This window comes from Pseudopodoces humilis, chromosome 18, assembly GCF_049639895.1.
Source record: "Pseudopodoces humilis isolate 2021_Gansu_Grassland_sample_001 chromosome 18, ASM4963989v1, whole genome shotgun sequence".
Taxonomy (NCBI): Eukaryota; Metazoa; Chordata; class Aves; order Passeriformes; family Paridae; genus Pseudopodoces; species Pseudopodoces humilis.
In genome coordinates this window covers 3558659-3585801 of record NC_142217.1, presented here as the reverse complement: position 1 = coordinate 3585801, position 27143 = coordinate 3558659, and the positions used below count along the sequence as shown (strand labels likewise).

At 67.1% G+C, this 27143-nt stretch overlaps 4 protein-coding genes across 4 annotated transcripts; 3 read left to right on the top strand and 1 right to left on the bottom strand.

Moving 5' to 3' along the window:
• The first annotated feature begins 2061 nt into the window (after positions 1 to 2061).
• Positions 2062 to 12622, top strand: SEPTIN12 (septin 12). Its single transcript, XM_088064188.1, has 11 exons — positions 2062 to 2164; positions 4237 to 5184; positions 9859 to 10071; positions 10566 to 10694; positions 10859 to 10940; positions 11030 to 11167; positions 11404 to 11521; positions 11599 to 11694; positions 11834 to 11930; positions 12128 to 12179; positions 12282 to 12622. The coding sequence occupies exons 1-11, from the start codon at positions 2062 to 2064 to the stop codon at positions 12424 to 12426; spliced, it is 2121 nt and encodes a 706-aa protein (XP_087920314.1). The 3' UTR covers positions 12427 to 12622.
• Positions 12623 to 12727: 105 nt separating this feature from the next.
• On the top strand, positions 12728 to 14470 carry LOC102112995 (myeloid-associated differentiation marker-like). Its single transcript, XM_005523142.3, has one exon. It carries the CDS (start codon positions 13112 to 13114, stop codon positions 14234 to 14236), a length of 1125 nt encoding a protein of 374 aa, XP_005523199.2. The 5' UTR covers positions 12728 to 13111; the 3' UTR covers positions 14237 to 14470.
• Positions 14471 to 17352: 2882 nt separating this feature from the next.
• Positions 17353 to 23490, top strand: LOC102099946 (cytoplasmic phosphatidylinositol transfer protein 1-like). The gene is made up of 9 exons (XM_005522799.3): positions 17353 to 17712; positions 18705 to 18853; positions 20309 to 20397; positions 20563 to 20570; positions 20990 to 21061; positions 21148 to 21243; positions 21340 to 21495; positions 21570 to 21633; positions 22670 to 23490. The coding sequence occupies exons 1-9, from the start codon at positions 17455 to 17457 to the stop codon at positions 22933 to 22935; spliced, it is 1158 nt and encodes a 385-aa protein (XP_005522856.2). The 5' UTR covers positions 17353 to 17454; the 3' UTR covers positions 22936 to 23490.
• An 82-nt stretch (positions 23491 to 23572) lies between these two features.
• Positions 23573 to 26461, bottom strand: MSS51 (MSS51 mitochondrial translational activator). Its single transcript, XM_014252455.2, has 6 exons — positions 26172 to 26461; positions 25723 to 25878; positions 25374 to 25498; positions 24642 to 25205; positions 24090 to 24183; positions 23573 to 24016 (listed from the first exon to the last, which is right to left on the bottom strand). Exons 1-6 carry the CDS (start codon positions 26459 to 26461, stop codon positions 23746 to 23748), a joined length of 1500 nt encoding a protein of 499 aa, XP_014107930.2. The 3' UTR covers positions 23573 to 23745.
• Positions 26462 to 27143: the final 682 nt, after the last annotated feature.

Sequence of the window (27143 nt, the reverse complement as noted above, 5' to 3'; positions counted from 1 at the left end):
GCCCTCTAAACTCTTCTAAAACTCCTCGAAATAGCTCAAAACAGATCATAGAAAAGGTCTCGTGGCAGCTCTGAAGCTCTCCAAGCCTCCTCTGTGCAGCTGTGAAACTCCTCAAGTGTCCCAACAGCCTCCAAAAGGCCCTTGAAACCCCTCTGGACCTTCCTCATGTGCCTCTCAATAGAGTTAAAACTTTTTAATATCAGCTCTAAACTCAAACAGTTTGCATCCACCCTAAACCCCCTCTGAACAACATCAGAGGGCCACAGGCAACCCTAAAACAACTCCAAAGCTGCTCGAAAACTCATAAAAAATTAATCAGAGCTGCTCCAAAGCACTTCAGCTCTTCTGCACCTCCTCTGATGAGGGCTCTGAATGGCTTAAAACCTCTCCAGCCTTTTCAAAACTGCTCCAGAAAAGTCCTAAAGCTCTGGAGGTCTCTGCATCCTTCTGAACAGCTCCAGAGCTGGTCCCAGCCCAGCTCCAGCCCTTCCACCGAGCTCAGGGGGCTGAGCACTGACAAACCTCCAGCCCTGGAGCAGTTCTGGGGCACTCACAAGGCAGACACCGAGGGGCTGGAGCGTGTCCAGGGCAGGGAACAGAGCTGGGAAGGGGCTGGAGCAGCAGCAGCAGCTGAGGGAGCTGGGAAAGGGGCTCAGCCTGGAGAAAAGGAGGCTCAGGGGGCCCTTCTGGCTCTGCACAACTCCCTGCCAGGAGGGGACAGCCGGGGGAGTTGGGCTCTGCTCCCAGGGAACAGGGACAGGAGGAGAGGGAATAGCCTCAGGCTGGGCCAGGGGAGGTTCAGGTTGGATATTGGGGAAAATTCCTCCATGGAAAAGGAGGTCAGGCCCTGGCACAGCTGCCCAGGGCAGTGGTGGGGTCCCCACCCTCAGAGGGGTTTAAAGACACGGATGTGGCACTTGGGGACACGGGTCAGTGGTGGCCTTGGCAGTGCTGGGGGACAGTTGGATTTGATGATCTCAAGGGACTTTTCCAGCCACGAGAATCCCGTGGTTCTGTGAGCCAGTGGGCACTTCTGAATGCCCCCAAAGCCTGGCCATGACCAAGGCCACCACGGTCGTGTCCCACTGCCCTGGTCCATGTCCTGTGTCTCCACAGCAGGGCTGGATCCAGCAGGACTCGGTGGCCGTGTCCCTCTGCCCCATCCATGGCAGGAATGTGCTCCAGCCCCCCCGTGGGGCTGCTGAGGGCCGAGCTCTGCTGCAGGAGGACCCTGTGTGGAGAAGGGATTTCCAGCTCCTTCCCCTTCCCCATCTGGGGCTGGGGTTAACCCTTGGCAGCCGGGCTGGGAGGGAGGAGAGCCCCAACCCTGGGCGAGGGTGGGCAGCACCAGTGCAACCCTCACCTGTGCCACCCTGTGGGACTTGCCGTGGGCAGAGCACCAGGAATGCTCCCCAGGGATGCTCCAGGAGCTCCAGCATGGGACACAACCCCTGGCAGGGCCACACCGGAGGGTGGTGACACCCCAGCAAAGACCCTACGCCCAGCCGGGGGGCAGCGACAGCAGCCCTACCTGTCCCAGACCATTTTCCTCCTCTTGCCCCAAGCTGTAAATTCCTGGGTGATGCAGAACTTGGGGAGGACGGCCTGCTTGAAATCCCGTGCCACTGGAGCCTGGCAGGGCAGCCCAGCCTGCCCGGGACCCCCCAGCCCGGCCAGGCTTCCCCCCCTGCTTCTCCAGCCTGCCCGGTATCCCCCAGCCTTCCTGGGAGCCCTCCAGCCTGGCCAGGAGCTCGCCCCACTCTCTCTGGGACCCCCCAGCCTTCCTGGGAGCCCCAGCCGGGGGCTGCAGCATCCCAGTGCCCCGGGATGGGGCGGGCGTGGCGGGGCCGGCGGAGCTGCGGGGGCCGGCCCGGGGGAGGCGGGGGGGTCTCGGGCCGGGGCGGGGGCGCAGGCAGGACCTCCCCCTCCCCTCCCCTTCCCCTCCCTTCCCCCGGCCGGTCCCCTCCTCCTTCCCCTCCCGCCGAGGGCAGCCGGCGCCGGCCCGTCCCGTCCCGGGGCTCGGTGGGCTCCGCTGCGCTCCCCCGGCGCTGCCTCCTCCCCATGCGGGGGTCCCGGGTGGGCGGCAGCCCCGGCGCCCCCCGCCCCGCCATGGCCCGGCTCTCGGTCAAGGAGCACCTGGACGGGATCCTCTCCGACTTCGAAGGTGCGGCCGAAGCCTGGGGCCCCCCCTCGGGGCTGGGTGGCGTGGGAGGAACGCGGGATGAGCCCGGGAGGGGGGAACGCTGCTCATCGGCGTCTTGGGGGGCGGGGGTGCCCCCAAGGGCTGAGCATCGTGGGGGGCTGCACTCCCCCCGCCCAGAGGCTGATTCTGGGGGCGATGCTGCTGGCTGGGCTTTTGGGGGAGCAGCGGGCACTGGGTTTTGGTCCGGGGGTTTTGCTGCTGCTGGGTTGGGGGTCTTGAGGTGGGCTGAGCATCGCAGGGGCTGCGCTCCCCTCCGGGGGCTGGGGCGGGGGGGCTGCACATCCTGGGGACACGGGGGGCTGCTCTCCCCCCCGGCCCGGGGGGTGCAGGAGTGCTCTGGGTGGCGCGGTAGTGGGGGGGGCAGGGGGCGCTGCCCAGGGCAGCGGGGGGAGCTGCGGGACCCCCCCGCGCTCTCGGTGTCCCCGCGGGCCGGGGGCTGCGGGGGGGGCGGGGGCCGGGCCGGGGGCGGGAAGCGAAACCCGACCCCGGGGCTGCTGCTGCCCTCGCCGGGGAGGAATGTGTGCACCTACCCCGGGCACCTTAACCCCGCCGCTGCCGGCTGACACCCCTCAACCCCCGCCAAACCCCCACAGCCCCCCGCCATCCCCCCAAAACCCCCGCTGAACCTCCTGCCGCCGCTCCTTTACCTCCCACCATCCCCCGAGCACTCTGCCACCCCTCTAAACCTCCTGCCACCCACCTCAACATCTCCACCTCCTGACACCCCACCTTCCCCTCCTGCCATTCTCCCAACCCCCTTCTGTCCTAAACTTCCCATCCTTCGTCCTCGGCCACCCCCACCTTGCCCTGCATCCCCTCGTTGCTCCCCCCTGCCCATCACTCCGGACACCATCTGGAGTCGGGATGAGGCTGGCTCGGGGGCCAGGGGCAGGTTCGGGGTGAGAGGAGGCATTTGGGGCGGTAACAAAGCCGAGCCGTGGATGTGGGGAGGGGGTCGCCGGCCCCGTGACCCCGTGGCCCCCGGCAGCCCGGCCGGTGGGGCAGGGCTGGCCCGGCCGCACAATTACCTGCCCTGGGGTGAGCTGTGATTGGCAGCACCCACAGCCCGGCCTCTGACCCCTGCCCTGCCCCGAGCACGGGGGCACCGGGGAGGGGACCCTCAGCACCCCGCTGCCCCATGGCTGAGGAAGAGGAGGGTGAGGGAGGGCTGCTGCCAGCGGGCGGGTGCCGGGACAGGCTGGCACACGTGCGGACGCGGTGAGGATGCAGGGGAGCAGCGTGAGCCGCCCCCACGGAGCCCCCCGGGGGGAGGCAGCCGCTCCGAGCTTGGCAGCGAGGGCGAGGGAGGCTCCGGGGGGAACCTGGGTCCCCCGCGCTCTCCCCGGGGCCGCGGACCCGGCTGCCGGCACCGTGCGGAGCCCCGCGGGCAGCGCCGGCAGGAGCGCAGCTGCTGGGGAGCCTCCTGCGGGGCTGGGGGGAAGGAGGAGGAGGCTGCACCGTGGGGGCTTCACGGGGGTCACCGCCACGGGGGACGGTCCCCACATCCTCTGCCAAGCGCCCCGAGGCGGTGCCAGCGGGAGCTCCGCAGCTGCGGTACCCCGGGGAGCCCAGGGCTCCGTGCGGGGGTGCCCCGGCAGCCAGGGCCGTGCCGTGGGCTCGTGGCTGCTGTGGAGCCCCGCGGGAGCAGCCACCAGAACGGGTTGTGGCAGCCCCCGAGAGTGGCCGTGGCTCTGGCCATGCCATCGGTGGGCTCCAGGGTTAACCCCCGGGAAAGGGCAGGAATCCTCCCCGCCGGCTGCCGGGATGGATGCAGGGGGAGAGGGTCAGGGGGGATCCGGTTACTCGGCCGGATCCCTTTCAGGGGGAATAAAGCGGGCAGTGTGCTGCGAGGGGAGCCGGAGGCACCGGCCAGATAAACCGGGGAACAATGATAAAACCCGCGGGGCTGGGGGGAGCTGGGACGTGCTCACATGCAGGGGGCACCTCTGGGTGATGGGGGGACGCACACAGGGCTGGCGAGGGGACAGGTGCCATCGGGTACCACTCTCAGGTCTCTCTCTCTCTGTCCCCAGCGCTCAAGAAGTCATTTGAGGCAGAAGATGGGGACGAGGCACCCGGCTCCCCGCTGTCCTCAGGCACCGGTGAGAGCCACCCGCCGCTGCAGCCCGGCTTGGGCAGCATCACCGGCCCCGACCCGGCTCCCAGTCCCGTGCTGCGGGCCCGGCTCGGAACCGGCCCGGCCACCGGCACCGCCTCCTTCCAGAGCCGCCGGGCCTTCACCACGGGCCCGGGCAGTGACGGGGAGAGCCAGCGCAGCTCATCCTCCAGCCTGGAGAGCCCCGCGCCCACCGGGCCCCCCCAGGCACCGGGCAGCCCCCCGGCCGCCAGCCGCGGCTTGAAGAAGGTCCCGTCCCACGGCAGCGTCTTCCCAGGAGAGCTGGAGCATCCCCTCCGCGGGCCCGCCGCCAGCCACGGCTCGCTGCCAGCGCTGGACCTGCACATCGCCGAGGAGCCGGGCCTGGGAATGCCGTGGGGCATCCAGAGCTCTGCACCCCAGCCTCGCACCCACCAGCCTTCCTCCTCATCCTCCTCCTCCTCCTCCCCGCCCCCATACGATGGCACAGAGACAGTCCCGGGGCTGCCCCCGCTCCCCGAGGGGCCGGGGGGGTGGGACACGGCCCCCCGCATGGTGTCCCGGCCGCAGCGGAGGGTCACCCTCAGCCCCACCGCGTCCCGCCGGCCCCCTCCTCAGCCCTGGGGACAGGGGGAGGCCGGCCCGGCCGAGAGGAGGGTCGAGGGGCTGCCCCCCCTGCCAGCCCCCCAAGCCGCCACCTTCAGGCTGGTGTCGCAGCCGCAGACGGTGCAAGTGAGTTCCCAGCCCGCCTTCCTCGGGGGGCTGGTGCTGCTGCCGGCCCTGGGGACCGTCCCCGGGCTGCCGGGACCACGGGGACCCTGCGTGCTGGCAGCGGCTCCCGGCGAGGCTGCGGACGGCAGCGGGGCAGCGGCGACTCCAGAGCACGGTAAGGACTCGTTCTCCTTCTCATCCCCTCTCTCCATCGGGCCCCCCTCGGTGGGCGCAGCGTTGCCAAAACCCCGCACGAGCTGATGCCGGGAGGAGTGTGGAGGGACAGCGATTTTGGGGACAACAGCCCCCCCAGCTCGCTGCTCCCCCGTGCCGGGGGCCGCGTTGGCTGTGGGGGGGCTGAAGGCTCGGAGCTGGCAGCGCTCCTGGCCCGCCCGTCCCCGCGGTGCCTGGCGCTCTGCCCGCACCGCCCCGGCGCTAATTGTTTTTCCCGGCGCTAATTGTTCTTCCCGGCGAGGGGAGACAGGTCGGGACACATGTGCCCCATCGCGCCGGGCCCCGCGCGTGCCGCCTATCGCCGCGATCTTGTCCCGCGTCCAGCGCTTTCTTCCCCTCTCATCCCTCCTCTCTTGGCACGGGGCTGGATCCTGTTCCTCCCTCGCCCTGGGGCTCGGCAGGTGGCGGGGGGCCAAGGTGAGCTCGGCGTGCGGCCGGGAGCCGCGGGGAGCAATGCCCGGGCTCCCCGGCACGGCCGTGCCACGGAGGGCAGCGCCGAGCCCGTGCCCAGGCAGCGGGAGGGGGCAGCCGAGCGTCCCCCTTGGAGCGGCTGCTCCAGGAGGGCCGGAGGGCGCCGGGGTGGCCGGGAGAGGGCGGCCACCGCTCCCTGCTTGGGTGCTCGGGGCTCTTGGGCCGTCTCTGTCGTGGAGCCGCCGTCGCCGGGCCCTAAGTACTGACGCGGCTCAGGAATCCATAGATGCGCTCCGGGCATCGGTGAATCATTCCCCAGCAATGCCCGTGGCCCTGCTGGCCAGCCAGCCCGGCTGCCCCACTGCCCGCGGCTCCCCGGGCCGGGGATGCGGCTGGGGACGAGCCGCGGTCCTGAGGACACGGGGGAACACAGCTTGAGGCTGAGCCAGAGTGTTGGGGACACTGAGGGACAGTGCTCAGGGCTGAGACAGGAGTGATGGGGACAAGGATACGGTGTTCAGGACTGAGTCAGGAGTGATGGGGACACAAAGGGACAGCAGTTAAGGTGGCTCCAAGGTGACAGGGACGTGGGGACACGGTACTTGGGGCCAAGCCGGGGTGATGGGGGCACAAAGGGGAAAGTGCTCAGGGCTGAGGCGAGGTGACAGGGACACGGTGCTCAGGACCAAGCTGAGGTGATGCAGATGTGCTCAGGGCTGAGCTGTGGTCATGGGGACACGGTGCTTGGGGCCGAGCCAGGGTCACAGGGAGACAAGGGACGGTGCTCAGGGCTGTGACAGGGACACGGTGCTCAAGAACAAGCTGGGGAGAAGGGGAAATGAGGACACGGAGCTCGGGATGGAGCCGGGGTGATGAGGGGACAGTGTCTAGGACTGAGCCGTGCTGGTGGCCGGCAGCCGAGCTCGGCATGCCCAGCCTGGGGGGACACAAGAGCCAGCGGGCAGCGGGTGGCACCGGCTGCCCTGCAGATGGCCCAGGGCTGGCAGGGGGCTGGCAAACGCTGCTCGGGCACAGCGGTTTCTGTGCCAGGAAGAGGTGGGAACGCTGTGTTTCCTCTCCCGGGAGGCCACCCCGGCCCCCAGCCGCTGACACCCGTGGGTGGCCTCGGGGCGCCGTGGCACGGTGGGTCCCACACCCCACAGGAGGAAGCTCCGAGTGAGCCGCCAGCCGCCGCATTTCACTTCCACGCCGGGTCGCCCACACAGGCCCGGGGCGAGGAGGAGGAGGAGGAGGAGCGGAGGAGGAGCCGTGGGCCGCAGCCGCCCTCTGCCTTGCACCCCAGGAGCCATTTGGCCCCGGTGACCAGCTCTCGGCGGCAGCAGCCCCGGCTCCGGCCGGCTCGCCCAGGTAGGGATGGCGTGGTGGCAGCGGGCAGGGCGGTGTGCGGGCACGGGGTGCTGCCACCGGGGCTGGGTGATTGTCCCTTGTCCCCAGCAGCGCTGCAGGCACGGGGTTTCGCTCGATGGTTCACTTCTGCTTCTGCTCACCGACGGTCCCCAGCCACCTCTAGCCCTATCCCGTGGCTCCCACGGACAGACGGACGGGCTGGCTCCGAGTCCGGCTGCAGATGGGGACTGTCACCACTGTCGCCTTAGGCGGTGTTTGGCACTGGGAGAAGCACTGGTGTTTCTGGGTCAGATCAGCTGTGCTGGGGCCGGGGCTGTGGGTGCATCCCCAAAACCTCCATCCCTTTGCCAGGGGGGTCAGCTCCCTCGTGCTGGACCCAGAGCCAGCTCTCCCCATCCCACTGCTCGGTTTGGAGCAGTGGTGAGCAGCCGGTCAGGGAGCTCCTGTCCCAGCTCATCCTCTCCCAGCACCCTCCACCCTTGAAGCTTTATTACAGGCTTCCCGGAGAACTGCCCAATTAACCCTACATCGGTAATTAAATCCATGGAGGAGACCACGGACCCGGGATTACTTGTCCCTGTCTGGAAAATAAGAGCATCCGTGACGAGTCCTGGAACAGGTCTGGCTGCAGGAGCCGTTTGCCCCGGAGCTCCGTGGGGATGCCAGAGAGCTTCCACGTGGCCACACGGCTGCTGCCCATTACCAGCGGGGCTTTTTGGCAGCGAGGGCAGGGACACGGGGGGCTCTGGAGCCGTGGGGGAGGCAGCGGTGGGTGCAGCACCCGGCAGCACCCCGGACGTGCCCTCTGGCTGTGGGTGTCACTGGGAGGGCGCAGGGCACTGAGCCCCTGCATGGGGGCCGCACTTCGGGGTCACCCCGGGGAGCTGAGGGGTGCGAGCACCAAATCCCGGCTGCTCCCTGCCTGCAGTGCCCGGCCACCCTGGATGGCTCCAGCCACCCCTTGGTTCTGGGATCCGTCCTGGTAACTGGCAGGGACTGGGAAGGGGGGCCAGGGTGGGGGTACAGGGCACCCTCGGGGAGGAGGGCTGCAATGGCTGTCGTGGTCCTCTCCCCGATGGGGACCTCCCATCCCCCGTCCCTGCCAGCCTGTGGAACACCCTGTTGGCACTGACGGTGCTGGGTGGGTGGATCCCCGCCGGAGTGGGCATCGTGCCCTCCCCCAGCCCCCCCAGCCGGGTGTCACCGCTGTCACCAGGAAATCCGCGGCTGTTTCTCCACTTCCGAGGAACATCCCGACCCAGGGGGCGCAGCGGGAGCTGGGACATGCGACGCTGCTGTCCCCAAGCCTGCCATCACTCCGGCACTCAGTGGGCACAGGGTGCTGGGTGTCTCCCACGCCGGGATGCCGTTGCCATGGCAATGGAGGGTGCTCATCTCCATCATCTCCTGGTACCCTGGGCTGGCTCAGGCCGGCCCCTGCCCACGAGCCCCTTGTCCCCTGGCTGCGTGGCACACGGACAGGGTCTCAGCGGGTCCCTCACAGCCTGGGCCATCGCAAGCTGCCGCTCCAGCCTCGCCCGTGCCAAGCGCCGGCTGGCACATACGGGGGAGGCTGCGGCGTGGGGGTACGCAAGCGCCGTGGGGCACTGCGGCAGTGGGGCGGGTGGCAGGGCCACCACCCTCGTTCCACCCCACCGTGCCGGGGCTGGGCACAGCAGGTGCTGCCGGCACGGTGCAGGGTGGTCCCCGGTGGCCGTGGGTGCCGGTGGGGTCACCCGCAGCCAAACACTCCCACTTCCATTCAGTGCCACCGCAGCCACGCACGGGGGTGACGGGGGACAAAGTGAGGAGTGGGGGTGTCCTGTGCCAGGGGAGGGGTCCCCATCCATGCTGGCCTGGCCGGGAGACTGAGCGGTGCCGTGTGCTGGGTGGGCACGGCCGGGTGGGCACAGCGGGGGTGGCACAGCCCTCCCCACCCACCAATCAGTCGGCAAACTGGGCGCGGGAGCTTGGCTGTGGTGGGGAGGGGGCTGCGGGGGGCGGGATATTGCCATGCTGGTCATGCGTGGGAGCCGCAGCCTCGGCGGAGCCGGGCTGGTGCCAGCCGGGAGCTGGCGGAGGGAAGGGGCCGGGCTGCGGCGCCGCCGGGGATGGGGATGCGGATGGCGCCCAGGGCAAACCCCCGCCCGTAGCGGGGCTCTGAGCGAGGGCACCGCGGCGCCGAGGTAGGACCTGAACAATGGCCGTGCTGGGAAGCAGCAAGAGGAGGAGGAGGAGAAAGAATGGGATTTGGGGCTGGCGCACAAAGGGCTGGGGCGGGCACGGGGCTCCGGCGGCCCCCGGGCCGGGGCACGCTCCGGGCGCGGTCCCCCGGGCAAACCCCAAGTGTCCCCTGGGGTTGTGGCGGTGATTGCGCTGCACCCCCGACACCCCCGGTGCCCTCGGCCAGCAGCGCCCCGTGCCCGGGTACAGCTGTGGGGCGGCACATCCCGCGCTGGGGCCGGAGCGGGGCTGCAGGAGAGCCTGGCGGGGGTGACCGCGTGGGCTGCGCGAAGGGTGCGGGCCGTGATGCCCGATGACCGCAGAGCAACCGGTGGCACCGTGGGGTCCGCTGGCACCACCACCCCAGAAATGCCCCTGGCAGCTCCTCGGACCCTTCGGCGAGGAGGGAGGGGTGGCGTGCCCGTGTTGCCATGCCGAGCCTCACCGGCTCCCAGGAATGTGCCGGGGCTGCGTGCCCGCCGGCGCGGCCGCTGCTGGGGCAACGCTGCCGGAGCAGGGGTGGGCACAGAGCGGTGGGCACCGAGCGGTGGGCACACAGGGGTGGGCACCCAGGGGTCCAGGCTCACCGCCTTTACCCCACCCCGAGGTGCAGGGAGCAGCCTGGAGCCCGAGGAGCGCAGCATGGAGCCGCCGGCCGTGCCGGAGGAGGAGGAGGAGGAGGAGGAAGAGGGGGCGGTGCCCCTCTCCGTGGCGCCCGGCCCCGTGGGTTGCCAGCTCTTTGGATACGTGGGAATCGAAGCTGTGCTCGACCAGATGAAAATCAAAACCATGAAGACAGGCTTTGAGTTCAACATCATGGTCGTGGGTGAGCGCCGGGCGTGGGGTTTGCTCCTGGTTGGGGTGGGAATTCTGGCTCCGATTCCGCCATGCCAGGGGAAATCGTGCTTTTAAGGGATTTTAAGGAAATTTCAGTGATTTTAAGTAGCAAACATTTGAAAAGGAGTTAATATCCCGTACCCCAATGGTGATAGGTGAGCTCATCCCAACCTCTGAGATGCTCCCAAATGGATGTTGAGGGGATATCACCTCGGGGAGTAAATTTTTTTGGAAGATAAACCAGACTAACCCCAATCTGGGATGCTCCCAGATGTGTGCCAGGGGTTGTGACCTTGGGGAACAAATTTGTTCCTGGGATAAAATGGACTATCCCAACCTCTGGGATGCTCCCAAGTGGATACCCAGGGGTTATTGCCCTGGGGAAGAAATTTTTTTGGGGATAAGCCAGAGTTATCCCAACTCTGGGTTGCTCCCAAGTGGATATCAAGATGTTACAAATCAGAGCTGCCGGTGTCCTCTCAGGGCAGAGCGGGCTGGGGAAGTCCACGATGGTGAACACTCTCTTCAAGTCCAAGGTGAGCCGCAAATCCTCACAGCCCAGCCAGGAGGAGCGTATTCCCAAAACAGTGCAACTCCAGTCCATCACCCATGGTAAGGTCACCATCACAGCGTCGTGTCCCCCCAGCCCCTGGGAGAAGCAGGGGACTTGGGTGGGGGTCTGAAGCTGCGTTCACAGCCTCAAAACATCCCCCATGCCTGGTCCTCTGCTTTTCCCTGATGCTTCTTCCCCCCTGACCAACCTCTCTGCCCCATAGTCATCGAGGAAAAGGGGGTGAAGATGAAGCTGACGGTGACCGACACGCCAGGGTTTGGGGACCAGATCAACAATGAGAACTGGTAGGACGCAGTGGGGTGCAGGAGCCCAGATCTGTGGGTGGCAGTTTGGGGTTGAGCTCAGGTGCTGTCCCTCAACTCCTCATCCTCAGTTGGGACCCCATCATCAAATACATCAATGAGCAGTACGAGAGATACCTGCGGGAGGAGATCCTCATCACCCGCAAGAGGAAGATCCCGGACACTCGGGTCCACGGATGTGTTTACTTTGTCCCCCCCACGGGTCACTGGTGAGTCCCCAGGCACGGCACCCGTAGGTGATGGGGCCACTGTGGGGTGGTTGTGTCACCCGGGGATGATGACAATGGGGCTAGAGTGACAGGGTATCAACCTGGGGCGGTAGGGGAAGGTCACCTCAGGGTGGTGGTGCTGGGGTCACCTCAGAGTGACCCTGGGGTGGTAGTGGTGGGGTCACCCCCCAGTGACAGAGGTGGGGACACCCTGGAGTGACGGCGGTCCTTGTCAGGCTGCGCCCGCTGGACCTGGAGTTCATGCGGCGGCTCAGCAAGATCGTCAACGTGGTGCCGGTGATCGCCAAAGCCGACACGCTCACCCTGGAGGAACGCGCAGAATTCAAACAGCGGGTGAGGACAGGTCCCCGAGGGGCTCCTGGGCTGCCCCATGTCCCCCCCAGCCCCAGCTCAAGCCCTGTATCCCACAGATCCAGGAGGACCTGAAGACCCACACCATCAGCGTGTACCCGCAGGAGGATTTCGATCAGGACCCCGAGGACAGAGCGCTGAACAACAGGATTCGTGTGAGTGCTGGGATGCTGAGATGGAGGGGCCAGCTCTGGGGGAGCAGGGTGGGGGACAGGAACCCCGGGGAGCCCAGCAGGCACCCTGGGGACCTCGGGGGAGCAGCACCCAAGGCGAGCACAGCCTCTGTGCCGGCAGGAGAAGATTCCCTTCGCCGTGGTGGGGGCGGACCAGGAGCACCAGGTGAACGGCAAACGGGTGCTGGGCCGCAAGACCAAGTGGGGCATCATCGAAGGTGAGCGAGGCCCTCACACCCCCACAGGTGCAGGGGGCAGCACCCACGGCTGTGTCCTTGCCTGGGTGGGTGCTGAGCCGTGGCATGGAGCTGTGCTCTGCTCCACTGGTACCCAGAGCCTGCCAGGATGCGCTGCCCGGGCATCCCAGCGCCACGGAGCCCTCCTGCCAACCCCGCCCCTCTGCCTTCCTTTGCAGTGGAGAACCCGGCGCACTGCGAGTTCCCCCTCCTGCGGGACCTGCTGATCCGGTGAGCGGGGAACACGGTGGGGAGTGCTGGAACCCACGGGGTCACGGCAGGGTGGGGGGGACAGTGACATTATGCCCTTCCTCCCCCTGCCACCCCGGGCAGGTCACACCTGCAGGACCTGAAGGACATCACCCACAACGTTCACTACGAGAGTTACCGTGTGCGGCGGCTGAACGAGAGCAACCGGCCGGGGCTGAGCCCCCTCAATGGGCTGCCCGGCAAGGGCGAGGCCAGCAGCCCCCTCTGAGCCACCTCGTGCCCCCAGATCACCACTGGAGCCCTTGGCAGTGCCCACCCCTGCCCACCATGGCTGTGCCAGGAACCTGCCTGGGGTGAAGAGCCCCCCCAGGAGTGCCCAGCTGCCCTGACATGGGTCCCTCATCCCCAAGCTCTGCCATGGGCACAGCCCCCGGACCCTGTGTGACATTAAAGGTTAATCCAGAGCCTTCAGCCTTCACCCTCCTGCTGGACTCCCAACTTTTGATGTGCCACCACCCTCCTGTGCTGCTGTGGCTGCTGGGCCCCCCCAGGCACGCCGGGGAGGTGGAGGTGCCACCCGTGGGGTGTGACCAGGGTGCAGATGCCCTCCCCACGATCACCTCACCCGCCCTGCCCAGTGAGGCAGCTGGCACAGCTGGACTTTGAGCCACTTATCAAGTGCTGGAGGTGCTGGGAGGGGAGCGGAGGTGCCGGAGGGGTGTGGAGATGTCACCTGCAAGGGTGTGAAGGGGCTACACCCAGCTGTGGCACCCCCCTGGCAGGGGCACTGTACTGGGTGCAGCCCCTAAACGCCTCAGGGACACCCAGTGGGTGCTGCCCCACTGGCTGCCAAGCCCTGGGAACACCCCCCCGCTATTCTAGGGGTGCATGAAAAGCCCTTTTGTACCTCCTGCCGTGGGTAGGGCTGGGGCTCGCTGCCAGGATGGTGGTACATGGTGGCTTCCTGCCCGCCCCGGCCCCACCGCAGGGCTCGGCGTCACCGCCCTTTGTCCGGCCCCGCGTTAATGATCCACCGGCCCCCGGCAGCCGCCCGAGGTGCCGGCAGTGGCAGCAGAGCTGGGGGTCCTCGGCACGGGCGGCTCAGGGGGGCCGGCGGCTCCCTGCCCTGGGCCCCACCCCTCCTCCCAGATAAGGGCGGCCGTGGGCAGCACCCTTTGCCGGGCGCGGCGTGGGCAGAGAGCGGCCGGACCATGCCCGTGGCCACGGTGAACCTCCGTGCCCTGACCTCCTGGGTGGGCATCGCCCGCCTCTTCGCCGTCGTGCTGTCCTGCCTCAGCTTCAGCTTGGTGGCCTCCACCGGGCGGTTTGGGGCTCCCTACGGGACGTGGTGCATGTTCACCTGGTGCTTCTGCTTCATCGTGACGCTGCTGGTGCTGCTGCTGGAGCTGCTGGAGCTCTACCCTCTGCTGCCGCTCTCCTGGGATGACTTCACCTCGGCTTTCTCCATGCTGGCGACTCTGATGGTCTTCACCTCCTCGGTGGTCTTCCCTTCCACCTTCATCAGCAGCCCCTGCAGCAGCAACCTGTGTGCCCGGCAGGCCGTGGCCACCGCCGCCTCCTGCCTCTGCTTCCTCACCTACGCCGTCGAGGTGTCGCTGACCCGCGCCAAGCCAGGGGACATCAGCAGCTTCCTCTCCACCGTGCCTGGGCTCCTCAAGGTCTTTGAGGCCTATGTGGCTTGCCTGATCTTCTCCTTGCTGGATGAATACAGCGGGAAGCCTGGCCTGATGTGGTGTGTGGCTGTCTACTCCATTTGCTTCATCTTCACCCTCCTCATCATCATCTTCACCATCGGCCGTTGCCTCACCTACATTCCCTGCCCACTGGAGAAGATGCTGGTGGGGTACAACTTCCTGGCCCTGCTGATGTACCTCACTGCCACCGTCCTCTGGCCTCTCTACAGCTTCCAGGGGCGGAGCCGCCCCGATCCCTGCAGCACGAACTGCTGGTGGAACAAGCACCTCGGGGTCACCTTCCTCACCATCTTCAACCTCCTCGCCTACTTGGTGGACCTGGTCTACTCCACCAAGATGGTTTTTGTCAGGACACCTCCCTAAGGGCTCAGGGCGGGGTTGTGGGACGTGGCTGGGTGCGGGTGGTGGCCGGGGCTGCCGGCGGAGCTGAGGAAGAGGCCGGGTGCCTCGGAAAGCTCCTCATCCCCAGGCTGGAGCAGGGAGTCAGGGAGAGCTCCCAGGGGTGCGCTCAGCCCGGGCCCCACTGGCTGCACAGACGGGGGGCTGGAGGGGCCACGAGGGGCTCCCAAAACCTTGGAGCTTGAGGGGGCTTTGGGATTAAATTGGGTCATTTTTCACTTGTTTCTGCCTCCTCTTTCTTCCCCTTCCCAACCTTCTGCAGGATCCCTGCTGGGGGGTGAGAAGCTGGGGGGCACCATCGGCACTGGGAGCCGTGGGTGGCTTTGGGGGGCACTGACAGCACTGTGGGGGCTCCAGGCTGCAGAAAATCCTTTCTAGTCCTTGTTGACTCGGCACTGGAGTGAAGCAGGGCATGACCAGGAAAAGCCCAACCCGGATGCCTTTTAGTTGGCACCTGCACAGGGCCCTGCCAAACAGGTTCAGGAGGAATGCAGCAGCTGGGGGGGCTGAGAACCCGCCAGGTACTTGTCACCAGCATGGCCGGGTCCTTGTCACCACCACAGTCACCCCAGAGGGAGCCCTGCTGGGTTTGGTCACAGCCACATAGGCTGGAACCCCCCTTTGGGGGCTGCTGGGGTGTCCCCTCCCTGGGGGACAGTGGGGAGGGGGGTGGCTGCTGCCACCAGAGCTGGGGGTGCTGCCACACATGGCTGGGGGACGGTGACACCACAGGATGGTGTGTGGGACGAAGGCAGCAGTGCAGGGCAGGCAGGGGAAGGTGTGCCTGAGGGCAGAGCTCCTGGCACCGCACCCCTGGGTGTGGGATGAGTGACCGTGGGGCACCCTGGCAGGTTTTGGGGCCACTGTCCCCATGCTCCTTCTGCCACCGCTTGTCCTGGCCACAGCCTGGGGCCATCCCTGCTGCCTTGGGGCTGCCAGGGCCATGTCGGGACCCATCACCTTGGTGCTGCTCACAGGGTGACACAAATGGGGTCCCCACCACCAGGAAACGGTACAGGCTGGCAATCACAAAAGAACCCACAGGTGCTGGGCAGGTGGCACTTCTGTGGCCAGTGCCAGTGATGGCAACATGACAGGGTGGCCTGGTGGCTGCCCCCTTTGCCCGATCCCTGTCCCCACGGTGGCCATCACCCTGGCACTGATGGGCTACTCCCCTGCACCCCAGGCAGCGGGGCTGGAGGGAATGGCAGGATTCTGGGAGGAAATAACAGAAAAATGACAGAGGTGAGGTACAGCCCAGCACAGCACCTGAGCACTGGGTATCGACAGTGCCCAGGACGATGGAAATCAGCGGAGGAAGGAGGACGGGAGGCGCGGGGAGTGACAGCGGTGTCACCGGTGATGAGCTGCGCTGGTAACGTGTGGCTGTGGATGGCACAGTGCCAGCGCTGGGGTGTGGTGAGGCTGGGGGGACAGGGCCAGGCTGGCAGCGGGGTGCAGGTGAGTGGCTGGAGGAGATTTGGGGGTTCCCGTGGGGGGAGCGCAGCCCAGGAGCCCCATCGGGGCGTGTCCCAGCTGGGGCACACGGCGGTGCTGGGGGTCGCTGGGAGGATCCGGGACCTGGAGGGTGCGGGAAGCCCTGGAGCCTGTGCCGTGCCAGGGGTGCCCGGTGCCGGTCTGTGCCGTGCCAGGGGTGCCCGGTGCCGGTCTGTGCCGTGCCAGGGATGCCCGGTGCCGGTCTGTGCCGTGCCAGGGGTGCCCGGTGCCGGTCTGTGCCGTGCCAGGGGTGCCCGGTGCCGGTCTGTGCCGTGCCAGGGATGCCCGGTGCCGGTCTGTGCCGTGCCAGGGGAGCCCGGTGCCGGTCTGTGCCGTGCCAGGGATGCCCGGTGCTGGAGGGTCTCTCGGTGCCGTGGCGCCGGTGTCGCTGTCACTGCAGTTCGGTGCCGGTGCAGGTGCGGTGCCGGTGCGGTGCCGGTGCATTCCTCCCCCTAGGGGTCGGTGTGCCGCGGCGCGGGAGGCGGTGCGGGGGGCGGCTCGCTCCTGCGCACGGCCCGGGACGGCCGGGGCACGGCGGCGGCGGCGGCGGCGGTGGGAGGGGGGGCTGCCCGGGAGCGCGGGCAGCGGGGGGCGGGGGGGCCCGGCCCGGGGGGGTTGCGGCCGCGGACAGCGCTGGGGAAGGCGGGCTCACCCCGGGCTGAGCCCGGCCGGGGGGCTCCTCCTTTTCCACCCCGGCGGGGGTCGGTCTGAGCTGCCGGGATGGGGAGGAGAATGCCGTGTCCTGCAGTGCTCCGGTGAGTCCCCGGGGTGTCACCTCCCGTTTGCCGGGGCTGTCCCTGCGCCCGGTACTGGTGTCCCTGCAACCTGGCACCAGCGCCCAGCCCTCTGCCGTGTCAGCAGGGTGTCCCTGTGCCCCCCAGGGATGCCCCTGTAGCCTCAAAAGGCTCCGTGGCCCCAGGGACACTCCTGTGTCCCCCCGTGCCCCCAAAGATGCTCTTGTGTCCCACTATGACCCTGTACCCCCAAGGATGTCCCTGGGTCCCCAGCTGGACGAGTTTCCTCCAGACAAAACTCCATGTGAGCCCCCATCTGCCCTTCCAAGGCCTGATCCCCCATCCAGGGTGACTTTCAGGAGGGCCCACGTCCCCTCCCTGCTCTGTGGGGCTGGGGGCACGTCCGGGAGCCCCCTGAGCTGTCCTGATACTCACTCTGAGCATCCCCAGCTCTGGCTGGAGAGGGGAGGGAGTGTGACAGCCTGGCAGTGGCACGGCTGGGGCGGGTGCTGGGGGGCAGCCCCAGGGTGGGCGCTGGCTGGGACAGCTGCTGGGGGAAGCCCCGAAGGGAAGGGGGTCCAACTCCTGCCCAGGGAAGGAATGTCCTACAGCAGGGACATGATCCTCTGCTCCGGGGGAGCACCCCTGAGGACAGGGCAGCGTGGGTGCCCCGGGGTGGGTCCCCACGAGCACCGGGCAGGTCTGACTCCACCCTCATGTCCCTGCAACCCTCTTACTGCACTGACCACCACAGTTGAGTGGGGATGCGGCACCCCGAAGGGATGGCACCCTATTTTGGGGGGACACGTGCGCTCCAAGACAGCTGCGTTGGGACGCGTTTGTCTGCCCGGCAGGGAAGGGGTTAATGCCGGGAGGGTTTTGGGGTGCCGGGGTGTCCCCAGCTGGGTACACCCAGGCTGCTCCTCGCACGGGTGACCTCACGCCACTGCCATGGCAACGGCTCGTGAAGTCACGGCGAGCGGGGCGGCCGCTTCCAGCGCGGGGTGCTGGGATGGGAGCGTGGGAGGCAGCGCGGCCCCCCCGCCCCCCGCAGCCCCCCGGAATGAGCTGTGCCCCCGGCAGCGCCGACGCCTCCGCCTGACCCCCGTGCTGCCCGCCGTGCCCGTGTCACCCTGCCCGTGTCACCCTGCCCGTGCCACCATGCTCGTCAAGGAGTACCGCATCTGCATGCCGCTCACCACCGAGGAGGTGAGCGCGGGCAGCGGGGCCGGGATCGGGGGGTCCCGAGGGCTCAGGAACACTCCGTTGGAGGGGCCGTGGGTGGGGCAGCGCCAGGGGATCGGTTCTTGCCCCTGGAGGAACGCGGTGACCCCTTCGCCGTCTCCTCGTGGCGGGGACCGGGGTGTGCCGGGCTCGGGATGTTCCGTGCGAGGGCTGAGCCGTACTTTGGGGTGCGGGCGGGGGGACATCCCGTCCCTGGGCACGGCCACCTTGGGGCACAGAGCCCGACGGCAGCACCGGGGCACAGCAGGACTAGGGGACGGACCAGCAGGAGAAGGGCACCGGGGGTTTGGATGCCCGTGGCATGACAGGGACCATGAACCCCATCCCTGCTCCGGCAGGGAGCCTGAATGCCATCGGCAAACAGCGCTGACCGCTGGCAGCATCCCTGGGCAAAGGTCTCTCTGAGAACCTGGTGCCCAAGGGGCCGTTTTGGGGAGCGGGGACCTACAGTGGTGCCCACCCTGGACAGTGCCATCCCTCCCTGGTGGCACCTGGGGAAGGCTTTAATTTAGGCAGAGTGAGGCGGTGAAATCTTGCTGGTGGTTGTGGTGGTGGATGGGATCTTCAGCAGAACAAACCCTTGCTGCACAGCTGCATCACCAAAGACACATACACATCCTTTCGGTTATATATCCGACACAGACACATCCATATATACCATACAGACACACGTTTTTCCCTGGCTCCCAGGTAGTTTGCCGAGCAGAAAACCTCCAGGCATTCTGTAAGGCACTGGGAAAGCACAGGGAGAGCAGGATCCTGGGAGCTGGGACAGCCTAGGGACACGGGAGGTCACACAGGGTGCCCCAGGAACCCCCCGCCCGCCGCACGGCTCAGGGTCTGCCACCCCTTGCTCCGTGCCTCAGTTTCCCCTGTCGGCAGCGTGGCTCAGCCCCCAGGCTGTGCCGGGCGGTCACAGGGACCGGTGGCACTGAGGGCGGGTGCTGTGCTTGCAGTACCGCGTGGGGCAGCTCTACACCATCAGCAAGCACAGCCACCAGGAGAGCGAGAAGGGCGAGGGCGTGGAGGTGGTGAAGAACGAGCCCCACGAGGACCCCGTCCACGGCCCCGGGCAGTTCACTGAGAAGCGTGTCCACCTCTCCAGGTGAGGTGATGTGTGCTGGGTGGGCATTGTGAGGTGGGCCATGGCCAGGCATCGGGGTGGCCCCAGCTCTTCCTCCAAAATTCCTGGGGAACCTCCCTCCTGGGTCCTGCAATGTGGCTGATTCCCAGAGTTACCCTCATCATTTCCTGGGCTGGCTCCATCATTTCCCGGGGTGCCCCGTCTCCTGGGGTGCACTGATCCTGGGGGGCTGCACCCATCTCCCAGGCACCCACCCATCTTCAAGGGCTGTGTGTGTGTCTCCCAGTGGGGTCCCCAAGTCCTGGGGTGCACCCATCTTTGGAGTCTGCATCCAATTTTGGGAGCTGCCCTTACCTCTTAGGCTGCACCCATCTCCTGGGGTGCACTGATCCTGGGGGGCTGCACCCATCTTTGGGAGCTACATCCCATGGTGCACCCATCCTAGGGGTTCACCCCCTCTCTGGGGGGCTGCCCTCTTCTCATGGGGTGCACCCACCTCAGGATACGCACCCACCTCGCAGGGGTGCACCCACCACCTCCGGGTGCCTGATCGGGGGGCTCGGCAATGCCCTGGCCCTGGGGGTGTCACCGTGGGGCAGTCACTGCCCCCAGCACCACTGTCCCCATGTCCCTCAGCTGCCTGCGGACACGGGCTGCTCCCCACCAGGAACTGCTGGTGTGAGACGGGTTATTTTTAGCTGCAGCACTCACGATTCCCCTCTCGCCTGAAATTTATTTATAACGCCTGAAAATTAATCAAAACCCACCTCCCGACTCCCCGGGGGGCCCAATCCTGCCGGGGTGCTGGGAGGGAACAGCTCGGCCCTGGGGAGGTGGAGGGGTCCAGGATGGAGGGTGTGTGTTTCTTGGGGAGGGGGTCAGGGTGTCTGGGGAGGAGTGGGGGACCTGAGGAGAGGATGGGGGCACTGGGGTGGAGATGAGGAGCTGGCACAGATCCTTGGGGTTCCCTGTGTGCTGATGAAGGTGCTGGGGAGGTGGCAGGGGTCTCTGGTGGGGGAATGCTGGGGCACTGGGGAGGGTCCAGGGGAGGCAACAGGGTTCCCCGAGGGTGTTGTGAGGTGCAGGTGAGGGTCCTGAGGTGCAGGTGAGGGTCCGTGAATGCATCCTGGAGTGGAGGTGAGGATGTGTGGTGGGGAGCTGGAGCAGGGGTGAGGTTCCTGGGGCAGTGACAGGGGTCCCTGGGGGTGTCCTGAGGTGCGCATGACAGTGTTGGAATGCAGATGCAGGTGCTGGGGAGGTGGCAGTGACTCCTGGGAGAGGTGCTGAGATGCAGATGAGGGTCCTGAGGTGCAGGTGAGGGTCCCTGGGGGCATCCTGGAGTGGAGGTGAGGGTCCTAGGCGGCAGGTGGGGTTCCTGGGGTGGGATCCCAGAGCCAGGCTGTGTTTGGCAGTGCAGGGCTGGGTGACACCAGCCATGTCCTGTCCTGAGGGGGTCCCCTGACACGGTCCCCACAGCAAACTGCCCAGCTGGGCACGGGCGGTGACCCCCCGCATCTTCTACATCACTGAGAAGGCCTGGAACTACTACCCCTACACCATCACGGGTGAGCCCCAGACAGGGCGTGGCACGGGCACCCCGGGCACCCTGTCCCTGCCCCGTGGTGGCAGGGCTGACAGAGCTGGCCCCAGTCTCACTGCTCCCTCTCTCCCCTGTGATATCACCTGGTGATGCCACCCTGTGATGCTGCTGGGCCATGGTGTCCCTGCAGAGTACACGGTAAGGAGGTGCCATGGGATGACCTGACCCCTCCTCCAGCAGGTGGCTGGGGAGGGGGCGCTGGGGGGGCATTTTTAGGGGTGGGTGTCCTTTGGAACAGCATCCTTTAGGGGTTGGTGTCCCTCAGGGTGGGTGTCACCATGGTGGGTGGCCCTTGGGTGGGTGTTCCTAGGGCTGGGCCTCCCTCAGGGTGGAATTCCCTTGGGGCTCAGATTTCTTCAGATTCCTTGGGGGTGGGTGTCCCTCAGGGCTGGGTGTCTTTTGGGTAGGTGTCCCTCAGGATCAGTGTCCCTGGACTGCACATCTTTTGGGGATAGGCATCCTTGGGGGTGGGGCGTCCCTCGGGATCAGTGTCCCTGGGGGTGGCGTCCCTCGGGACAGGTGTCCCTCAGGGAGCAGCTGACAGCCGCTCCCTGCAGTGCTCCTTCCTGCCCAAGTTCTCCATCTACATCGAGACCAAGTACGAGGACAACTGCGGGGACAGCGAGAACGTGAGTGTGCGCTGCAGCTGAGAACTGGCAAACTCATCACTTTGTGACTCGTGGTCCCTGTCACTCACCCTCCCTCCCCTCCCCAGATCTTCCACAGTGACAAAATCCTGGGTGACCACGAGGTCTCTTTCCTGGACATCGCCTTCGACGAGATCCCTGAGCGCTACTACCGCAGCCTGGAGGTACCACGGCTGGGGACAAGGGAGCTCCCTGAGGCCACCTCCTTGTCTCCTCTCCCGAGGGGGAACTCATGACCCCGATCTTCCCCATCCCCCCAGGACCCCCGTTTCTTCAGCTCGGCCAAGACGGGCCGGGGGCCGCTACGGGAGGGCTGGCGCCAGCACACCAAGCCTATCATGTGCTCCTACAAACTGGTGAGCGTCAAGTTCGAGGTGTGGGGGCTGCAGACGCGGGTGGAGCAGTTCGTGCACAAGGTGAGGGAGGCCCAAGGGGGGTTGGGGGGCACTGGGGGGGCAGTGACAGGGTGCTGACCCCCATGGTGTTGCAGGTGATCCGGGACATCCTGCTGATTGGGCACCGGCAGGCTTTCGCCTGGGTGGACGAGTGGTGCGGTGAGTCCGTGGGGTCACCCCATGAGTCTGTGGGGTCACCCCGTGAGTCTGTGGGGTCACCCCATGAGTCTGTGGGGTCACCCCGTGAGGTCACCCCGTGAGTCCGTGGGGTCACCCCATGAGTCTGTGGGGTCACCCCGTGAGTCTGTGGGGTCACCCCGTGAGTCCGTGGGGTCACCCCGGCGCTGTGGGGAGGGGAGCACACAGTGCCCAAGGAGGGAGGGAGCTGCAGGTCTAACTGCTGATGCCACTGACCCCACCACAGGTCCTGCTCTTTCTCCATCGGCATTGCTGCCTTCACTGCCTGCTCTGCCTGTGCTGTCTGCTCTGCCTGTGCTGTCTGCTCTGCCTTCACTTCCTGCTCTGCCTGTGCCCCTGCCTGTACCCCCGCATGCTGCACGCTACCCTGCACCCCTCGGGGAGGACGGGGAGAGGGGTCCCAGCACCCCCATTCTGGCAGGGACACACGCTGCAGGCGACTGCCACATGCGGGCACGGGGACGGGAGCTCCGGGTTCGGTGACGGCTGGTGGAGGGTGCCAGGCCATCCCGGTGAGCGGCTCTCTGCCTTCCAGACATGTCCCTGGAAGAGGTCCGGGCCTTCGAGACTCAGATGCAAGTGGCCACAAACCAAAAGCTGGGGAGCCAGCACCCCTAAGCCCCTCTGCCTGCCGGGGATGGACCCCCTGGACCCCGCCTTGCTGCCTGGGGGTGGGTGCAGGCAGGGGGCTTGTGCCCCCCCTGCACCCCGCAGCAGTGTCCCCCCCTCCCAGCTGCCCTCCCTCCCCGCGTGTCCCCTGCCTGCGCTACCTGCGCTGCCTGTTCCATCCCTTCCCTTCTGCTGGCTGGGCTGGCGCTGGAGCTGTGGAGATGGCTGCGCTGCCTAGCACCCCCTTCCCTGCCCTGCCCGTCCCCCTGTCCCCTTCCTGTCCCCCAGCTTGGTGGGGAGCCGGGGCGCGGGGCGCAGGCTGCCCCGGGATCAGGGGGTGCCGGACGCGGCAGTGCCGAGCGGCCCCAAGCCCGGCTGTGCTCGGCAGGGATGACGATGGAGGAGGTGCGGCGCTACGAGCAGGAGACGCAGGAGGCCACCAACGAGCTCATCGGCCTGGTGGCACCGGCCATCTCGGTCAGCGACGTGGGGCAGCCCACGGCCACGCACTCGGCCCCTGCCAGCGCCCCCTCCACCCCCCTCAGCGACGAGGCCCCCGAGTTCCTGGCTCCCCCCAAGAGTCGCCCGCGGAAGAAGTCGGCCCCGGAGACCCTGACGCTGCCCGCGCTGCGGGAACGCGCTGGCGCCGAGTGACGCCGGCAGTGCCACCACTCCGTGCTGGACTGTGCCAGCTCTGCCGCCCACCCCGGCCCCGCCGACAGGCGCAGAGCCCAGGGAGAGACCCGAACCCGCTGTCAGGGCGCTGGCAGCCCTGGGGTGTGCTGGTCTCCCTGGGCCACCGTGGGTGCCCGCACGGGTCAGTGCCACCACTGCCATGCCAGACCCGCTGGCTGCACCAGGAGGGGACGCCAGGCCAGCGCGTGTCCCCGGCAGCGTCGGCCAATGCCGCGGAGCTGCTTCCCTCGACTCCACCCGCCCCGGTGTCCGCAAGGGCCACCGAGGCTGGCGAGCAGTGGGGAGGTGCCAGCTGGTGCCCACTTGCCGTGGCTGGGCTGGTGGCCGGTGCCAGGCTGGAGCAGCGCCCTGCAGGGTAGGCACCAGTACGGGGGCACAGTGAGGGCGACAGTGACAGCCAAGCACTGGGCTGGGGCTCCCCACCGGACCCCAAGGGGCTGCACAGCCCCGTGCACGGCTGGTCCCGCAGTCGGGGTCCCCTTCGCTGTCCCTCCAGAGGCCGTGGCTGCTCGAGAGGGGCTGGGGTGGGCTCAGCCCCTTGTTTTCTTTAGGAAAACAAAGGCCTTTTTGGAAATAAAGCTCGAGACACGGCAGCTCGTTGCTGGTAGTGATTTTTTGGTGCTGGGAAAGGGTGCCATGCCTGTGCTGGGGTGCTGCATCCCCCAGGCCTGCATGTGAGCAGTGAGGGATTTCTGCTGATCCCAGGATGCAGAGATGGGATCCTGGATAGGCAGAGAGGCTCTGGGGGTCGGGTGATTAGGGCAGGAATCAGCCCAACCCTGGGGCAACGCCCCCAGCCACAGCAGCAGCACTGGGCTCTCCTCCCTGCCAGCCATCATCATCCTCCAGCTCCTCGGCCCCTGGCACAGCCTCTGCTCCCAGCAGGGCGATGTAGTGGGAGCTGCAGTAGACGGGTGCCTTGTTGGGGCTCGAGTAGACCTGCTCAGGCCGCAGTGAGGCAAAGGGGTTGCTGGCGTAACCCACAATGTGCGTCTCGAGCTCCACAAGGACCTGCAGGGAGGCCTTCAGCTCCTGCTCACTTCCAGAGAAGAGGACAGGCACCATGAGAGGGTGTTTGTGCTGGCTCACCAGGGTGGTGGGGCTGTGCTCACCTGTACACGGTGAAGAGCACGGGAAGGCCATAGTCCCGCAGCAGCAGCAGGGTGGGCAGCCAGCCCGCCAGCAGGTCTGGGCAGGCATGGAAACCTGTGGGGACACCACCATGAGGGTTCCACCTCTTTCCCAACCCACCTGGGGAAAGCTGGCTCCAACTGCATCCACTCTGTGCTGACACCCCAGAGTATTCAGTGAGTTTGGCAGCCCTCAGCAAAGTGGGGTCTGGCTCCTCACCAGCATATGGGGCACCCTAGGTCCTGGGCTAAGCCACAGCGCTAAGACCTGAAGGGAAGGATCCTTTTCACCTGCAGGTGGGTGACAGAGGCGGGACAGAGCGCCTGGTGACAAGGTTGCCATGTCCCGGGGGTCCCCCCAGCTGCCTGTTGTGCCTTGGTGAAAAGCCCTGGGCATGTCCCAGACCACCTTCAGGCTTAGCCCCAGGTGCTGCCAGAGTGCTCAGGGCAGTCCCTGAGCCCACGTGCCCTGCGGATGTCCCCATCCCGGTAGTGGGGTGTGGGGTCCAACCCCTCCATGGCGCAGGCACTTACCTGGGTGAAAGCCCACCACCAGGTCAGGACGGGCAGCCAGCTTGGTCTCCACGTGGCTTTCCCAGAAGTCGTGGTAGAGCCCCTTGTAGCTGCTGAGATAGACTTTTCCCCGGGGTGCCAGCGTGGTCAGGGGTGGCCTCATGATGGGTCCGTCCACCACGTCCACCCCCACCATCACCATCTCCACACCCTGGTGCCCCGGGAACATCCGTGTCAGCTCATCGTAGTCCGTCAGTCGCGTGTTGAGGGTCTCCACGTGGGAAGCCCCCACCACGTGCACGGTGAGGGGCCTGGTGAGGGGGTCGATGCCGAAAATCCGCAGTCCCAGGCCGATGGTGAGCGGCCGCGAGTGGAAGTCGGTGACCAGGCGCCGGATGGATTCCCGCAGCTCTGTGTCCTCCGGCCTGGGCTTCCCAGCGTTGGCCCAAAGCAGGGTCATGTACCGCCCGGTCACGATGGCACTCAGCTTCTCCTCCAGCTGCTCCTGCATGGAGAACCAGTCCTCCCAGCCCTTCACGTCCCTCGCAGGTTTTGTCCAAGTGTCAGTGGGAAATGGGATGTCTCCTGGGGAGTCAGGAGGAGGTTGGACAGTACAGTGGTGGTGCCACAGCCCAGGCTGCCTGTCCCACCTGTGCTGTGGGAGTGGGGCTGGAGAAGGGACACTACATCCCACCACAGGACCTGTGCAGCCCGGGATGTGGGTCAGGCAGGCCCAGGGGACACACGCCTCACCTGTGAAGATGAGCCACTCCACCAGCCGGTCCAGGGCCACCAGCTTCAGCTTCTTGCAGAACTTCTTGTGCAGTGGCCAGTTGGCACGCTGGCACGCCACACCACAGTAGTACACATTTTGGCACCTGGGCAGACAGGCAGCATGCCCAGCCATGGGGAGGGGAGGCACAATTCAGCCCACTGAACCTGGCTCCCTGCCACCCCCTCTCAGGGCTGTGTCACTGTTCTGGGGGTGCCCTGTAGCTGGAGGTGGGCACTGGGGTTGGCACCCCTCACTTCACCCCAGCCACCAGGCTGGAAGTGAGGGATGGAGCCATCCCTGTGCCATCAGACCATCTCCCCACCATACCTTTTGCAACGCCGGAGGCTTTTGGGGTCCGGGAGAGCATCGGGGAGCTTCTTGCACTCAACGCAAAACTTGAAGGTGTCTTCCATCTTCTGGAACATGTCAAAATATGTCCGGATGCCAAAATCGCTGCCGCTCTTCCTCCCATCCATGGCAGACCTACAGATGTCAGGGGGTGAGCAGAGTCCAGCCCACTGCCACAACGGTGGGGCTGATGTCCTCTCTCTGAGGCTGCCAAGATTTTTAGCTCCAGCCAGGAGGATCCTGGCCTGGGTGGGGACAGGGAGCCAGGCACTGTGGAGGGGTCCACCCAGGAGCCCATCAGAGCTCCCTGTGGGCTGAGCCGGGAGGGTGGGATGAGCCATGGTAGCTGCTCCAGCTGCTGGGGGACACACGGGATGTTCTTCCCGGGGGAGGGTGTGGGAAATAGGCTCCCATGGGTGCTCACTCACTTGTAGTCCTCGTAGCTCTTCATGTTGAGTTTCTGCAGGATGACGTGGGACAGCCCTGGCACGTTGCGGTCCATGGCCTGGAAGCCCAGCGAGTCCACGTCGGGAGCCCTAGCCGCTGGCTCCTCCGGGGCCTTCCTGGAGCGGCCGGTTTTGGGGGCAGAGCCTGCGTTTGGCAGAGCCGTGGTGGCTGCAGAGAGGGGTGCAGGAGGGGAGGCCGGTCCGGGGGTCCCCGGGTGCTGCCGGGGTCCCCCGCGCCGGCCGCCGCCCCCACGGCGCCTCCCGCCCGCCATCCCGCTCTTATCCCGGTGGTGCCGGGAGCTCCCAGGCGGTCCCGGCGCCCGTCCCGTCCCGAGGCTGGGCTCAAATGTCAGCCCCCGGGAGCCGGCGGTGCAGACGGCCGTGGCCCCTCGGAATCAGATAGCGGAGCTATTCTGGGCATCCCCTCCCCGGGAACCGGCCAACCCGCTCCAGGGGTCCGGCTCCCGCCCCAGGAGCCGCGCTGGTGGCTGTGGGGTGCCCCAAAACCCTGCAGCGTCCCACACCGCAAACCTGCGAGGAGCTCGGGGGGCTGCCCAAGCCCCTGGGACCCCTCTGCCACCATAGGGACACAAAGTCACTGCCCCAGCCCCCCGCCACAGGGTCCCCCGTCCCCAGCCCGGCCTGCGGGAACCCCCCTCCCACCCCCTCAGGTCCCCAGCGGGGTGTGAGGGAGTGCCTGGGTGGGCACCACGGCATGTGCCAGCCGGGGCGGAGGCCAGCAGTGAGCTCTGGCTGCAGCCGGGCACACCAGGCTGCAAAGGGGGACACGGTGGCAGTACAGCACCGCCAGCTCCCACGGCACGGCCCGGGGGCACCCCCACCCCACCGCGGCTGCTGAGGGCTGCCCACACCCAACATGGCGGCGGGCGCGGCCTCACGGGCACGCCCCCACACGCGGGGCTGGGCCGGGGTCCCGCGAGGTTTCGGGGTGCT

Coding starts and splice junctions, on each gene's coding strand:
- SEPTIN12 (XM_088064188.1), top strand. CDS start 2,062: ATGCGGGGGTCCCGGGTGGGCGGCAGCCCCGGCGCCCCCCGCCCCGCC. Junction 11,695..11,833: donor CGCTGAACAACAGGATTCGT/GTGAGTGCTGGG, acceptor CTGTGCCGGCAG/GAGAAGATTCCCTTCGCCGT. Junction 12,180..12,281: donor CTGCGGGACCTGCTGATCCG/GTGAGCGGGGAA, acceptor CACCCCGGGCAG/GTCACACCTGCAGGACCTGA.
- LOC102112995 (XM_005523142.3), top strand. CDS start 13,112: ATGGTGGCTTCCTGCCCGCCCCGGCCCCACCGCAGGGCTCGGCGTCAC.
- LOC102099946 (XM_005522799.3), top strand. CDS start 17,455: ATGGCAACGGCTCGTGAAGTCACGGCGAGCGGGGCGGCCGCTTCCAGC. Junction 21,244..21,339: donor GCTACTACCGCAGCCTGGAG/GTACCACGGCTG, acceptor CCATCCCCCCAG/GACCCCCGTTTCTTCAGCTC. Junction 21,634..22,669: donor CTGGGTGGACGAGTGGTGCG/GTGAGTCCGTGG, acceptor TGTGCTCGGCAG/GGATGACGATGGAGGAGGTG.
- MSS51 (XM_014252455.2), bottom strand. CDS start 26,461: ATGGCGGGCGGGAGGCGCCGTGGGGGCGGCGGCCGGCGCGGGGGACCC. Junction 25,879..26,171: donor AAGAGCTACGAGGACTACAA/GTGAGTGAGCAC, acceptor TGACATCTGTAG/GTCTGCCATGGATGGGAGGA. Junction 24,017..24,089: donor GTGCTCTTCACCGTGTACAG/GTGAGCACAGCC, acceptor CTTCTCTGGAAG/TGAGCAGGAGCTGAAGGCCT.